Below are 16447 nucleotides of genomic sequence, written 5' to 3' on the forward strand. Positions count from 1 at the left end.
CCTACTTTTCCTAGGTAGCCTTAGTTAACTTAGATTTCACCATAGGGCGGCTAAGCTGTGGGTAACTTCGTCCAGTCTGAAGTAATTGGTAGGTTGCACAACTATGATTTCAAAGTAGCCTCCTAAACACCCAACATTTCAATTCACTCATCAACTGCAGTCTGAGTCTCTTTGGCTTTGAGCTGTTATGTGCTAGGCCTGTTGACTGTCAAGGTTGTGGAGGGCAGGACAAGCTCCTGTGTGTTATGTGCCCCCTACTCTGACCAACCGCATGCTTGAAATCATTAAATGACGTAAAACTCGATAAGCATATTTACTAAATGACATGAGTATGAGCATATATGTGGAAGAACAGACCTCTTATTTGACTGTTTAAACTATTAATTTATTTCATTTCATTTCTTTTATTGGTTTTCACTTCGGTGTGCTTTTACTTTAACTGGTGTATCTATTATTTTATCTAATTTTGTTGGTTTTACTGGTGTGTTATCATCTTTTATTGGCCTATTTATCTTATTCGGTTTGAGTTCTTTTATTTATCTTAATTCATATGTATTATTGTATTTTTATGGTCTACTTTTAGCCTTATTACTTTTCAAAGTTTTACGCATCAGTTCTGACTTAGATGTCTTTGTATGTTTTATTGGTTTATTCTTGATCTTAACTACTATTTTACGAGGTTATGTTCTTAGTTTTAATGCATTTGATTCACTTTTATGATCGGTTGCTGGCATTGTTTGGTGCCTGCAGCTTCTTTGTTCAGCACAATGTGCTTCCGCCTAGAATAAAATGCGCTATATGAATAAAGTTTTGCTTGCTTGCTTGCTCCTATGACACGGCGATAAGGATGACTGTTATTATTATTACTACTAATACTATGCAGCCTGCAAAGGGCTGCTCCTTCCTTTAGCTCTGAGGCACTTATCAGATCAAGTGAATACAAACAACAAACATATAAACAAGTACTGCGCTCCTGAGCCTGGGGTTAGTTCGTGCTCCTGACACATGTGTCCCCCTTCACTCGGGACAGTGTGTGACCATCGTGGTCCCGGAGCACAGCAACACGTTTTGTCAAGAGGAGGAGCTACACGGCTCTCTACCATTTAAATTTACGCGCATGCGCATTAATGTACAATTGGGACTTATAGTCTCTTACACAACTGAGTCTCTTTTCTTCATTCTGCCTGCATCTCAGCGCCGGTGTGTGCTAACCCCACACGTTACTCATTCTTGACATTTCAATCAAACATCGCATAGGAAATGAGTGGGGACCATTCCCACAGTGAGGACCAGGTAATGTCATCCCTGATTGTCAATGGGTATAAGTTCCTACCGCCGCTGTAATGGCTCGGTTTGACAAGATAACTTAGCTAACTGTGAATAGTACCTGCTAGCGCGCGTTAGCCGAATGTGTTTGTAACATTGAGATAACTCATTTTGTTGTTAACAGCGTCCTTACACGTTTGATCGTGTTTTTATTGGTAATGTCGCTAAGAGGTACTGTGTAGTTTGCTATCGGGACAGTGTAGCAGGGTGTGAACTCAAAGACAAAGTGGGGTAACGCCACATCTAAATTGGCGTTAGCCGGTGTTAGCCGTAGCGGCTTCGCTATCAGCCGCTAAGCCATACTAACAGTCAGCATAGCAGGCTAGCCCGGCTAGCGGGCTAATGTTAGCTTACAAACTCGCTTTGCCATCCAGCAAGTTCAAAGTTAGTTAGCCGGCTAGTTAGCCACTACGATATTTAACATTCATCTGCTTTGATTTTTCAGATCGACGGTGGCTCTCGTTTCAATGGTAAGTTTATGACACGAAGATAACAAGTTGAAATGAGGACTTTCCCAAAATTCGGACGTCTTCACTGATCAAATGTAACGTTACGGTAGTTCTTAGTGGAGGACAGAAATGGCGTCCAGAGACTAAGTCCTCTGTCTCACTCACAAGCGCCTATTGTTCAAAAGGGAGGTCTAATAAAAGCGTTTCCGCATATTATTTTCCCGATCGGAGTCATTATTGGTACACACCTAGAGGTGTTTTATCAGTTTGTCGTATCAGAATGTATTGTTAGTTGGCTTTTAACATCATATTTCCCACCTGAAAGTGAGGGTTTGGGGGTTGAGGACTTAGTCTCTGCGCCATTTTCTTTTTCGGTGTAGCGGCCTGACTGTACGTTACTGCAAGCTGAACCCAGGCTGTGAGGTGCAGATGGCTGTGTGGACGAGAAATGCGAAGGCATACTGCCTCATCAAGACCCCGCGTAGTGACAAAGACTCTGCTTATTTGTAATACGCGACCACGAGCGCTTTTTCGTATCAAAAGTTGGTTTTATGTTATGGCTACATGGACTGAATATTCCCACATGCTAAGAGAAAGTGGACCATTTTAAGTTAAATCCAAATTTCAACAGTCAACATACCCTTCGAACAACTTAAATTCATCATTACATCCGAATTTAAACAGTATACTGGGTGTTATAGCATCTTTGCAGTATGAAGTGTGCTTGTTTTGGGAGTTTGAAATGTTATTAGCACGTATCTCTGAGCTCTGGAAACCTGTATCAAGGATACAAGGTACTGTCTATCACAAGAAAACTATCTAAACTATCTAAAAAGCTTGCCTACATTGAACAAAATATTCAATGTCTTTTTTTTCAGTTGAATTGTTTATTATCTGTCCAGTAACCAAGCATGGGTTATTGATATGACCTCTCTATTCTTCAGTATTTTAAAAAAAATAATTTAGGTAACTTTATCAGTTCACTTATTTGGTTTTCATTCATTAGCACTGAGACAACCTTTGACTGTGGAACAGAAAAGGCTTTCTCTGACAGCTACTAGTTGTCAGAGAGTGGTATTCATTCGCTTCAGACAGGACTCTCCAACTTTATTAAGATTAACAAACAAGGCTGGTTTTTCCAAAAATGCTGTGACTGGCTAGATCAAAGAAGATAACGCTCTCAACCACTTAGGACAAATTGTACTTTCTGCGTACATTGGACGATTTAGCACAACTGGTTCGCTAGTCCATCCTATAAATCATAAATTCTGAATATGTGTGTTTCAGCTTTTAGCTGTGAACTTAAGGGTGCAGTCTTGACCAACAGTCTGTGGAATATGTCCTCAAGTGTGTCTTCAGTGATTTAATGGAGTGCTGAAGGCCCCGTTCATTAAAACGTACCACAGTTTAATCAAATAAACTGTCATCTTTTATAATGGATGAGCAAAGGCAGGTAGTTTTACATTGATAAATGTAAAAATCAAGGCAACGCTCCAAGTCTGTTTTGAGTTTAGGGAGTCTTTGAGAATAAATTACTCATTGATCAAACATTTTCATCTGGAACATGTATGCGAGGACATGTTAATAGACTAGACTGTCAGCTCTGCTTGTGACTGCATCTATTGCCTTAAACCATTTAAAGCACACAGACTTAATTTGGTGTTTGTTGATATCAAAGTTTGAGTGTCAGCTCTCTCATTTTGATAATTGCCTATTTTTCCTACACTGAGAGGATTTTTTTTGGTCTGCTGTGGTTGACAAATTTAAGAAAGGGTGAAAGCCTACTTTGTTCCCTGGCATGTTTCAACCTGTCTGTTGTTTCATATTATCTCATAAACAATGGGGCTCGTGTGGGCAGTAGGTGGTGCTGTGCTAATGTGTAATAGATGTTCAGTCTACATTCTGCATGACATTCAGTTTATAGCGCATGTTCAGACGTTGTGTGCAGCAGTTAAGTCGTGTTTTTACTTAGAAAAACTATGTGGGAGCGACTGAGTGCTCCTCAGGTTTTCTGTTGATTGTCTTTCTCAGCTTGACCAAAGTGGCACCTGGCTGAGTACACTTTGTTCGCATCTTGTTTATGCAATCGTACTTGTTATACTATGAATGGCCATTAGGCAGATCTTGTACACAGCAATCAAAGCTTTTATTCATTCCATTGTTGTATTTTAGTGTTGTACGTTTGAAGGAGGTAACATTGTTTTCTTCTTGTAGACTCTCACAAGTATAAAGACAAGTATAAAGAAAAGGAACACAAACATAAGGACCACAAAAAGGACAAGGAACGTGAGAAGTCAAAGCATGGCAACAGGTATGGTGTGTGCTTCTGGGCTCTTCATAAATGCATGTATTTTCTGTATTGAATAGTGGAAGGTGAAACAACGTAAATTGTAATATTGTTTTTAATCTCAGCGATCACAAGGACTCCTCTGACAAAAAACACAGAGACAAGGAAAAGATGAAGCACAAAGATGGCAGCGCAGACAAATACAAGGACAAGCACAAGGACAAGAAGGTGAATTACCATGCACATAATTCATTGAAGAATGCACATGTGGTTGTGCATGTAATGTGTGATTTTAGGGTTCGTTGCTATGTAGTATTCTGAGACATTAAGCTCTGTCAAATCATACACTCGTGTTCACAGCCTGCAGCTATTTAAACCACAAACTAAATATAAAGCTAATTATTTTTTGTTTGCATCTTCTGACTGAAATATGTTAGACTTATTGAGTCTGTCCTTTGAATCAGTGGTTGGAAATGATCGTGAACACATTTTTTTTTTTAGTGCCACACATAATTTGAGATGACTTGAAGCAGCCGCACAAATTTGCTTGCATTTTTGCTGAATTAAGAATTTGGTTTGGTACTGCCTTTTGCTAAACTAAGAAAAAAAGTATACTTAATTGGTTTGCAAATGAGGTGGATGTTGAAGGTAATGGGTGTTTAAGACATTCTAACTCACTGCTATCATATAGTCCTTTTGAGCTGCTCTTGCCTCTACAAAACCAACCATGTTTTATTTAGGAAAAATACTGAAAACATAATTCATAATTATAATCAAGCATTTATGATTAATGGCCTCAATTACAATATATGGAAACAATTAGACTGTCATTTAGCATCTATTATACAGACAGGGCTGATTATCATTTGATGTTGCACTTTTTACAAGTTTCTTTTCCCTAACAACTTTGTGTTAAACTTTCAGGTGAAGTCTGCTGATGTTAAAGTCAAAAAGGAAAAAGAAAATGGCTTTGCCAGGTATGTCTGGACATTTCAGGGTGTGTGTCCACATAATGTTTCTCTTCACAAAAGCTGTGGCAGGATGCTGGGGAGTGCCCAGCAGTCGTCCCTGTGCTTTTTTTTTTTAATGATGTGGTACGTGTGGGCATGCTTCAGCGACAACTATATCTTGACACTAACGGAAGCAAGGTAGCAAACACAACGCTGCATGAACAGACGGCTTAATACGCAATTAACAAGTTTTCAACAAGTATGGTAACAAAAGCACATGACACATGCAACATAAATTGTCTGGCCGATATCTTCCCACAAATGGGCTTTTCTGTCCTTGTTATAATAGTTTCTGACTGACACATCATACAGTAGCTAAAGGAGCGGCGGTGACCTCACCAACGTCCTTCTGAAAAGTAAGAATAGAATAGAAGAATATGTCTTGATTGTCATTGCGCATATACAACGAAATTAAAATGCAAGCTTTAAAAAAACGATGAAATGAATAATTAAAAACAACACATTACACACACACACACACACATTCACATTCTGCAGGCATTGCACAATCCGTATCAGTGTTTAAATTTTGCATTGTTTAGTGCAGTTATGGTTCTGGCATAAAAAGTGTTCTTGAACCTGTTTGTGCTTTCAATGTCCTGAAGGGGCAACAGTTTAAAGAGGGAGTGTCCAGGGTGAGTTCATAGATTTTCAAATAGAGCCGATTGGAAAGGCGCACAAAAGTGCTGGAGCACCCTGGAAAAAGATGCAGGGTACAGCACTTCTTCTCTAGGTGGTGGCATATGTGCTCTCCTTATTGGGAACAAGTGAAAAAAGATGCTAGTGTTAAGAAAAAATGCCGTGTGGACACAAGCTCTGAGTTAAGTACTGTGATGATCTATTCAAAAACAGAAACGGCTTCATATAAAAAAACGCCTCTGTGTTTTGTTTTGTTTTTTTCCTGCAGCCCTCCACATTTGAAGTCTGAGCCTGAGGAGGATTTTTACCACTCTCCTAAACAAGAGAGGTCTCTGAAAAGAGAACGTGATGATGATAATGAGTGAGTGGCCAATGTGGTTAGACTTCCTGCATGTTTTCCATGTGTCCATTTCTTAGGGTATTTGAGCAGTTGTCTGTGACCAAATTTGTAACACAAGTTGGGTTTTTTTCAGCTCTGAATTCAAGCCCAAAAAAATTAAGACTGAAAATGACAAGAAGGCCAAGAAAAGGAAACAAGAAGAAGAGGTAAGCAGAATGCAAACTTGGGTTTTTAGATTTTTTATTTTTTTTTTTTAAACAAAGAGACCCATTTTTGCCAATATGTTTAGCTCAACTCAAAATGAGGTAGCACCTGAAGAATTGGGGAGGATTGAGTCGCAGTCTTTTGTGTTGATGCTGTGATTTTTTTTAATTGTTGTTTTTTGTGCCAACCTGTATGTGAAATAATTCATAGTTTCTCTTCCCTTTTAGGACATAAAGTCCAAAAAGACAAAAAACAAAAAAGGAGAAGTTGCTGATGGAAAAAAGAAAGCAAAGAAAGAGCCAGAGGAGAAGTGGAAATGGTGAGTTTTTCATGTCAGCCAGCTGTAAGAAACCTACATGCTGATCATTGTGTGGATGTATTGTGTGATGTTGTTGAATCAAGTAATTTTTTGTTTCTCTGGTATATTCAAACTCCTTATTGCATGGATTTTTTTGGTTTAACCAGGTGGGAAGAAGAGAGATACACAGACGGCTCCAAATGGAAGTTTCTGGAACACAAAGGGCCGGTGTTTGCACCACCTTACGAGTCTCTTCCTAGCAATGTCAAATTTTACTATGATGGTAAGATTGTATTTCCCACATACTAAACTTCGACATCAGTCAATGGCTATACTGTTAGACCATGTGAGAGTATCGCGATGGTTAACACTGCACTGTTTTTGAAAAGGTAAGCACATGAAGCTGAGCCCAGAGGCAGAGGAGGTGGCCACGTTCTTTGCCAAAATGCTGGACCACGAGTACACCACAAAGGACATCTTCCGCAAGAACTTCTTCAAAGATTGGAGGAAGGTAGGATGAAAACACACTTATGTGAATAAATTATAAATGTCCTGGCTGATTGAAGTAGAAATGAGTATACTATGTTTTGCTAATGCAGGAAATGACTTCAGAGGAGAAAGCTAAGATCACAGACCTGAACAAGTGCAACTTCAATGAGATGGGCGAATACTTCAAGGCACAGTCTGAAGCCAGGAAGGCCATGTCAAAGGAGGAGAAACTGGTAAACTACTATATGTATCGAAACTATGGATGAAACCAATATTGAGAGCCACACAATGTATCAGTGGCTCCAGCCCCCCCGCGACCCTTACGAGGACAAGCGGTTACGGAAAATGACTGACTGACTGACAATGTATCAGTTAACCCCAAAAGAGAATTTTACTGAAAACACAAATCAGACGGTGTCACTGAGTCATAATTGACACTAGGGGTGAGAATCAAAGAGTAACTCACAATATGATACTTTAGTGATATAGTGGTTCTGTGATACTTGAGACATTACAAGACAGTTGTTTACAATACATCACAATGTCTGTAACTGAAGAAGAACAAGAAAACCCCTAAAATGGCAAAAAACAGGAATTATGTATGTATCCACTGCATTTTGATGTCAGTTTCACAGAATTTGACAACAGATCAAACGATGTACAAAAAGCTGCAAATAGTCTTAGCCCTACTCTAAAAAACTTGGGCCTGGAAAGTCCTTTTTAAAGTTATTGAATTTGATGTGATAAAGGGATTGTGACAATTCAAATGATTAACCCCAACAAGATGGAGTTCTGATGTTTTTTTTTCCTTCATTTTTTGTAGAAAATAAAGGAGGAGAATGAGCGCATCTTGCAGGAGTACGGCTTCTGCATCATGGACAACCACAGGGAACGTATTGCTAACTTCCGCATTGAGCCCCCAGGTCTATTCCGCGGTCGTGGAGACCATCCTAAGATGGGCATGCTCAAACGTCGCATCAGGCCTCAAGACATCATCATCAACTGCAGCAAGTGAGCGAGGGGTTGTTTTTTTTTCCCTGATGCTGATGAGCTGATGTGTTAAGTGCGTGTAATGATTAAATGTTTTATTAATGTGCTCCTCATAGGGACTCCAAGCATCCAACGCCTCCTCCAGGCACTAAGTGGAAAGAGGTTCGTCATGACAACAAGGTGACCTGGCTGGTGTCGTGGACGGAGAACATTCAGGGATCTATTAAGTACATCATGCTGAACCCCAGCTCCAGGATCAAGGTGGGTCAACTAAAATTCAGCTATTCACAACAATAACCTTCTAATTTCACTGAGTTCACATGACCGTCTGCACATAGGGTAAATATGACCCCCCATCTAATTAATTTGGCCATGCTGTGTATCCTCTCTGCAGGGAGAGAAGGACTGGCAGAAGTATGAAACAGCTCGCAGACTGAAGAAATGTGTGGACCGCATCAGAACCCAGTACCGTGAAGACTGGAAGTCTAAGGAGATGAGGATTAGACAGAGGGCTGTGGCACTCTACTTCATCGACAAGGTGAGCCGCATGATTACTGTTGACATTGTCTGCAGTGTGTATGGCTTTAGGGAGTATAATGTTGTGTAATTGCTTTTTAACTGTAACTCGCAAGTGGGGGTTTAACGGGTGCTTAAACACTCGCTGCGGTGAGGGTAATGTCTCTGTAAGCCGGCTTTAATCCAGCTGTCCTGATGTGCTCTAGCTGGCTCTGAGAGCGGGTAATGAGAAGGAGGAAGGAGAGACTGCGGACACTGTGGGCTGCTGCTCGCTGAGAGTTGAGCACATCAAACTCTATCCAGAAAACGATGGTCAAGAGTACGTGGTGGAGTTTGACTTCCTGGGTAAAGACTCTATCCGCTACTACAATAAAGTCCCTGTGGAGAAAAGGGTAAGAACTGTAGAACGGTGGTGTTTTTTTTGGTTAACTGTTCAAACTTTGCCTTTGTATTTATGTGTGATCTGCCTCTTCTAGGTATTTAAGAATCTTCAGTTGTTTATGGAGAACAAGGAGCCTGATGATGACCTGTTTGATCGCCTGAATGTAAGTAAAATGTGAAAGGAAAAAAAAAAACAGATATCTTAATTTAGTTTATAATATTTTTTTTAGAAATATTAGACATAAAAAGTCAGTCTTAAATTTAAATTTTTGTGCATTCCTAATATTCACAAACATTTTGTCTAATTTCATTATCCATCTTTGAATTTCTTTTTATCAAAATGAGCCAAGCTCCACATTTCTGATGAACCTACCAGTAAACCTAATACTTTACTTTATACTTGTACTTAACCTGTTGGCAAAATGTAGATTAACCTACCTTACTCTAATAACCATATTCCTACATAAAATCTAACTGCACACGACCACAAATGTACTACTTGCCTTTATAGCCTCCTGCAGTGCTCAAATTAGAAAAGTCAGTCTTATATTTGGCTAAAAATGATCTTGATCAGTCTTAAAGCATTAAATTAAGTGTCTGATACTTGTGAACAACCTGTTTTGGCCTTTTATAAACCAGTTTTGTATAATGATTGTTTCCCCCCCGCAGACTTCTGTTCTGAACAAGCACCTTCAGGAGCTGATGGACGGTCTGACAGCCAAAGTCTTCCGTACCTACAACGCCTCAATCACCCTGCAGCAGCAGCTGAAGCAGCTCACAAGTGGTACGTCTCCTTCTGCAGTCAAAGGATCCAAAATTACATTTTCACTCCAATCCAGCTTGATTTAGTCGCATGTAGAGTTAAATAGAAGGTGCAAACAGCATCATACATCTGAGTTACTGTTTCATAATTAATAATAAGTTTCTAATTTGGGTGTGACTGCTGTCATGAATCATTCTGCATACTCAAAACTCATAATACTCGTTGTCTCTCCAGCTGAAGAGAACATTCCAGCCAAGATCTTGTCCTACAACAGGGCCAACAGGGCTGTGGCCATCCTGTGTAACCATCAGAGGGCTCCACCAAAGACATTTGAGAAGTCCATGCAGAACCTGCAGACTAAGGTTAACTTTTTTTTAAAAAACTGCAGTGATACTTTTTTTGCCAAACCTGAGGTGGGGGTTATTTTTGTTTACATCTTATATTTCTAGGGCTGTCCCGGATACAGGTTTTTAATATTCAATGAGAAATATCTGACTAATCAAAGTTTTTTGACTGGGGGGCTGTAAGTTAGAGTGTGAGATGAGAAAATAAGATGGGACTTTTTGCAGACTCGTCACAGTACCATATGTAATAAAAACTAAAATAAAATAAAGCTGTGCAGACACCTCAGTTGTTACTGTCACTTACAGATTTCAGGTGATTTGCCAAGCTCTTTGCAGATTTGCCAGTTTCATTTGAAATATGTCACTTGACTTTTTGGGTGTCATCCTTGCAAATTTTGAAACTGTTCTAGACACTTACTTTTTGCTAGCCTATCTGTAAACAAAGATTTATAGTTGTTTTCTACGCAGCGCCTATGATGTTCCAACATTTATATTTGTGCGGTGGTGTGTCTGTCACTCTGCAGTTAAACCTCCAAAACGCCGGTCAGCAGTCAGGTTTCTGTGAAGTGCTGCAAAGTTTGATCGATTCAAAACACACCTAAAATGCACATTTATCATAGCTTTTTTGGTGACAATTTGAAACAGAAAAAAATAAATTAGCTTCAATATAACTCACAATGTTCAGAGACAAAACATTTGTCTTCTGCAAATGTTTGTAATGTTTTACAAAGGTGAAATTATTTGGGAATTTTGTGGTAATGCACTTGGATACTGATACTGGACGTCGATTACCATGGCAATGGTTTAAGCTTTGAAGTATTATGTTTAGCCCTACACATTTCATTTGATAATATGGCATTTCAGTGTAACATACAATTGATAATTTCAAATACCCAAATGCTGGAATCTCAATCATTGACTGACTGTTCTCAAAGTGGAATTGGTAAATGTTTTTCTAGTAGCAAATATGATATATGGAAATCTATCTGGGAAACATTCATTTGGTCTTTTTATCTAGAAAGAGCTTGATGGGTATTGAAATTAATGCAAGAGCAATTGAAAATGAATGTTTTGAGTGCCCTGACCCTTTTCATGTCATGTCCTGCTTTGTGAGTTAAGAATTTTTTAATTTCACCAAAATAGTTAGTAACATTTTGAAAAGCTCTCGCAAATGGTGCACAAGGTTCTGTTCAATGATAAAGAATTACCACGTAACTGTCAATGTTACACAAGTACAATTATCTGAGTTTCTAATTTTTTTAGACTAATTACTGTCTTTTTTTTTTTTTTTTTAAGATTGATGCTAAAAGGGACCAGCTATCTGATGCCAAGAGAGAACTGAAGAGCGCCAAGGCTGATGCCAAAGTACGGAAAGATGAGAAATCCAAAAAGTAAGTATCTAAAAGTTTGCCATAGACTACCAGTTATCTGCCTGGTCAACCACATTTCTGACCTAATGTGCTGTTTGTCTCCTCTGCAGGGCTGTGGAGTCCAAGAAGAAGGCGGTTCAGAGGATAGAGGAGCAGCTGATGAAGCTGGAGGTGCAGGCAACTGATCGCGAGGAGAACAAGCAGATTGCTCTCGGCACTTCCAAGCTCAACTATCTGGACCCTCGTATCTCCGTGGCTTGGTAAGATAACATTCTCGAAAATATTTTTGGAAAGCATCTTGTTTTCTTTAAAGGTACACTATGCACCAGTTGTTGGTTACTCTGGCAAAACAGTATTGCAAGCAAAAGTTGAAGCCAAGCCCAGATTCACTCTCGTTTGGACGTTTTTGCCAAACACAGCGAAAGATTAAAATACTGGCAGACGGCAGAGTCTCTGCAGATAAAAAAAGGCTGCAATTAAAAATTATTTACATTGTCAATTTATCTATTAATCTATTAGTTATTTGGTCTATCATATCAGAAAACTGTAAAACATGTCAACCAGTGTTTTCCAAAGAAAGGGCTCCTACAGATCCTTAAAGTCTGAAGGACTGCCTTTTTCAGAGGGTGCATTGTAAAATCTTAAATTAACTGGTAACATCTATTTTTGAAAAAATAATTTTAAGAATATCTTTTGCATTAATGTCATGCAGATTGTGATGGTGGAACCAAAAACACTGTCCCTGTGCCTGGCACTACATGGGAAAGTGCAAATTTTATGGAAAATTGGCTATTTAACAGAAATATCACAGCATGGGTGAAACTGGGGGAAAAAAGGAAATTATATCAAGGTTTGGTGTATCCCACATGCAGAGAGAAAAACGAAACTGCCAAGAAAACCAAACAAAGGCCAGGTATTTCCCAGTTCTGTCCTACCCTCGTCTCTACCAACTAGACAAAGTAATTGGCTTGCTGTGAGGACAAACTGCATGTAGTTGAAGATCCAAACGTCACCGTTCTGCATCAGCTCACAGTTTTGCAACCAAGTATAACCAAGCTTTAAGTATTTGAGGTCTGCTCATGGTTTATTTTGTTGTTTTTAATTGTGGTAATAGTAAAACTGGTCTTAAATATCATTCTGAGTGTCATGAAAAAAAACTTCAAGTTTTTAGACTAACTTGCCTTAAGATGGAGAAACCCTGCAGAGAAGAAGTTAACGTCCTGAACATGGCATTTTGTCTGTTACTCAAAGATATTCAGTTTTCTGTCATGGAGGAATAAAGAAACCAGAATTTAGAAGCAGGAAGGTGAGACATCACAGGTGAGGTTAGGTCAAAACGTTTAACTAATAGATATAGCCATGAAACGTACCCAATTTATTACTTACAGGAAGTCAATCATTTTTAAATTACAAGATTTCAGATTTGCAACTATATCATACATTTCCAGAATAGAAATCTAAACCTATCAGTAGGCAATGGTCTTCTTTGTTTTTCACTTAAATGTGTATGTTGGACAATTTCTTTCCATTAGCCTATAGGAAGACCTGGAAATAAAATAGCACAAAATCTCAACCAAAAAAAAAAAAGTTTTTACCTGCGGTGTCTCGCCTTAAAAATTACTCAAACCGATGAATTGATTTTTTAAAAATTAGTTTGCGATTAATTTAACACATTTAGTGATAATTAAGAGGGGTTATTTTTGTATGAGTATACATAGTTTTTAGGAAAGGCTTGCATAGTGTGCCTTTAGCATCATGGTTGAAGGCCCCTCCCCTGATCTTGCAGTCGGACAAAGCATTGAATTTAAATAATGAACTAAAAATAATGTCCGTACTAATTTCTGTCTGTCTTTTTCTCCTAGGTGTAAGAAGTGGGGCATTCCCGTGGAGAAGATCTACAACAAAACCCAGCGTGAGAAGTTCGCCTGGGCCATCGACATGGCAGACGAAGACTTTGAATTTTAAATCCCAGTTTGTGGTTTTAACTATGATACACTCATTCTCTTTTTTTTTTTTTTTTAATCGGATACTTGTTTTTTAGCTTAACCGAATTTTGCTCGATGGCCAGACCTGATCAGGAATTTCAAAAAGTTTGAGCAGAAAAAACAGCGGCGACAAGGTAAGACGAGATGGTGAGGCCACAGGGAAGTGGCAGGAGGGTGTTGTGGGTAGTCTAAACATCTGATCCCAGATCAGGCATCAAGGCTGAACTATACCCACAACTGAGCACCAAGGCATATTCCCAGTAATTGGAAGACCTTTTTACCTTTGTCTCTCTCCCTTCCTGGGGGCAAAACCTGACATTGCCTGAACTTTGAACTCTGTGGTCCTATAGCTACTGTATTCAGCAAAAACAAAATGCTTTGTATCATTTTATTTTCTTTGTTCACTTGCTCTGTATTTTAGCCCTCCCATGTATTATTAATGAATTATATATTTTGATAGACAAAGTAAAAGCAAATGAATTCCTTAACTACACCCACGCGCCTTTCGAGGAAATGGAAATGTGAGCTCAACTTTTGAGTTGTGTGTGTGTGTGTGTGTGTGTGTGTGTGTGCGTGTGCATGTGTGTGTATGAGGGGCTTGGCCATGGAAATTGTTTGTTAGGGTGAATATTTTAAACTGGACTCTGTTGAATTGTTTAGCATGAAAGAGGATGTCTGGGCAGGCAACAGGGGGAAAATACTGCAACCATGTCAATATTTACTTAAGCAAGCAGAATGTGAATATTTTGTTTTACAGCCTCCATCAGGGACTTCTTTTTCAGTGTAAATGTGAACCAATCATTTGTATCCTTCAAGTCGCAAGCATCCTCTGAATCTTTCTGCATAGCCCTGTCTACATTTGATTTTAACTTAATTTAACAATTGTTCCAAGACAAAAAAAAAAACAAATCCCGTATCTGTTACTTGAAGATAATGCTATGATAATGTATTTAAAGTCATTTAAAGGAGTGTTTTTCTTCCCATAGGGGTATGTGAGGGATATCAACTTTGCCAAAAAATCACCAATCTGTTACAATTTAGGCAGTTTTTTTAATTGTGTGAAGATTGAGGATAAAATAATGTAACATTTAATGTGAATTATCAGTTCATTTTATTCCACTTTTATGATAGGAAATTTGATGTAAGTAGCTGTAAAGTCAACATCCTATTCCTGTTTTACTTTTTTTGTCATAGCCTTTTATCATGTTTCATTTGAGTTTTATGCTCATTGTAGGTTGAAAAATGAATAAAACCCTACAAGTAAAATACTGTGTTTTTGTTTTTCTTTTTAATTTCTTCTAACATTTCAATTGAGCATAGGCGTACGGTTGGACATTTTAAGAAATATAAATTGAGATTAAACTTTCTTTGAAGATTCCCAGCCTGTGGTACACTATAGGCAAACTTTAACAAAATGTATAAATGAACAGTTTTCAAGAATGAATTTAATCTGGAAGGGTGCATCTACTCCTGGACGACAGGCTTAAGAGGCCGCGAGAGATTTCTTCAGCTGAGCTGGTTTGTTGGTTAAGTGATGCTAGATGAGGTAACAGTAGATGCACACTTTTTTTCTGCGCAGTGATGAGGTTGGTGGGTGTAGTTTGGTGGAAAGAAAAAAGTTCATACATAAATCTGATCACAACAAGGCCTTTGGATTATATTGAGTTAACTGGTCATGATTTCTGGAAAGAGACATTGGTGTTAAGTTTTTCAAATGTATTTTTTTGGCGTTTTGAGCACCACAAGTCAACTGCCATCCAGTTCCAATATACTTCACACAGCCGATAACTCCAACAGTCAGCAACTTGCATCAACATGATCTAAACTGATAGTCAACATCCCAGTCTTCAAGATATCTTTCAACATACGATAATCAGACAGGCACAAAAAATCATCTCAGATCCAACCCATGTTCTTCAACCTAAATATCAGCTCCTCCTCTCAAGCAGACAGTGCAGAGTCCCCCTAATCAGACACGACCGCTTCAAAAACTCCTTTGTCCCACTGTCCATTAAAACCCTCAACACCACCTAGGCGAAATACGTATAATTGTATTTCTTTCTTGATGTTCAGCAAAGTATTGTTGTAACATGTGCATTATTTCATTTCATGATGTGCATGTACAATTGATGAATCAATGTATTTGTTGTTTTTTAATTGTGGTGTTTTTACTGTGTATGTATTGTTTTTTTTATACTACAGACAATGAAGTCCAAGGCAAATTCCCCAATGGGACAATTAAGTCTCTCTAATCTAATCTAGAAATATTTTTGGACTTTTTTAGACCACAGTGATAACAAATTAATTTTGAAAATAGGTGTAGTTCCCCTGTAAGAATATATTACAATGGAAAATGAACTGCGGTGTAACTGCACTCATTACAATCTTGTACATTTGTGTGATTCCTTGTGCTCTCAAAAATTTTACTTTGCTGTTAATATCCGGCAGATATTACCCACATTCTTCTTTGAATAGAGAAACTCTGGTCAACTGTCAGAGCCTCTGCAGTCATTTGACTTTTTATCCGGTTTTAATCAAATTTTGGTTAATCTATTTTTAATACACTTTTAGATATTGGTTAGTTTCAACAATTGCTTTTAACAAGGTAAATGATTTCAGTAATCGGACTTGGATTCTAACCTGTTTTATGAACTCGCCATCTGCTGGAGCGCGCGCAGGACAGTAATTCACCTGGGATGAATCACTCTCAGCCTGTTGCCTCACATAAACTTGTTTTTAACTTTGCTGTTATACTGATCGCGGGATTACTTTTATCTTGCTATTTTACATTTAACAATCGTGTTGGTTGAGGATTTATTGCAGAACTGAATTTTAGTCATAATGGCTGTGTGGCTGATAAAACCTTTATCCACATAGGTACCAATGACATTTCCAACAAGCATTTCAAACGAATAAAATGTGACTTTTTTGGTCTTTCTGACACAATAAAACAGTCCCTCTGCTGCGTTTTCATCTCCGGTCACACTAACAGCTGTGGCCTTGTACTGAGGCATTTCTCGTTTACACTCAGGCTGCATAGTTACATGTTATATGCA

General features: G+C 38.5%; 1 protein-coding gene across 1 annotated transcript; it reads left to right on the plus strand.

Annotated features, from left to right (window-relative positions):
- Positions 1 to 1155: 1155 nt before the first annotated feature.
- On the plus strand, positions 1156 to 14657 carry top1a (DNA topoisomerase Ia). The gene is made up of 21 exons (XM_042503365.1): positions 1156 to 1293; positions 1772 to 1796; positions 3990 to 4086; positions 4188 to 4290; positions 4987 to 5039; positions 5980 to 6072; positions 6185 to 6257; positions 6483 to 6574; positions 6721 to 6836; positions 6943 to 7064; positions 7153 to 7275; positions 7866 to 8053; positions 8149 to 8293; positions 8427 to 8570; positions 8755 to 8940; positions 9025 to 9093; positions 9599 to 9713; positions 9927 to 10054; positions 11333 to 11427; positions 11517 to 11666; positions 13269 to 14657. Exons 1-21 carry the CDS (start codon positions 1261 to 1263, stop codon positions 13369 to 13371), a joined length of 2253 nt encoding a protein of 750 aa, XP_042359299.1. The 5' UTR covers positions 1156 to 1260; the 3' UTR covers positions 13372 to 14657.
- The last annotated feature ends 1790 nt before the right edge of the window (positions 14658 to 16447 follow it).

The sequence above is a fragment of the Plectropomus leopardus genome, chromosome 2 (assembly GCF_008729295.1).
Source record: "Plectropomus leopardus isolate mb chromosome 2, YSFRI_Pleo_2.0, whole genome shotgun sequence".
In the NCBI taxonomy this organism is placed as follows: domain Eukaryota; kingdom Metazoa; phylum Chordata; class Actinopteri; order Perciformes; family Serranidae; genus Plectropomus; species Plectropomus leopardus.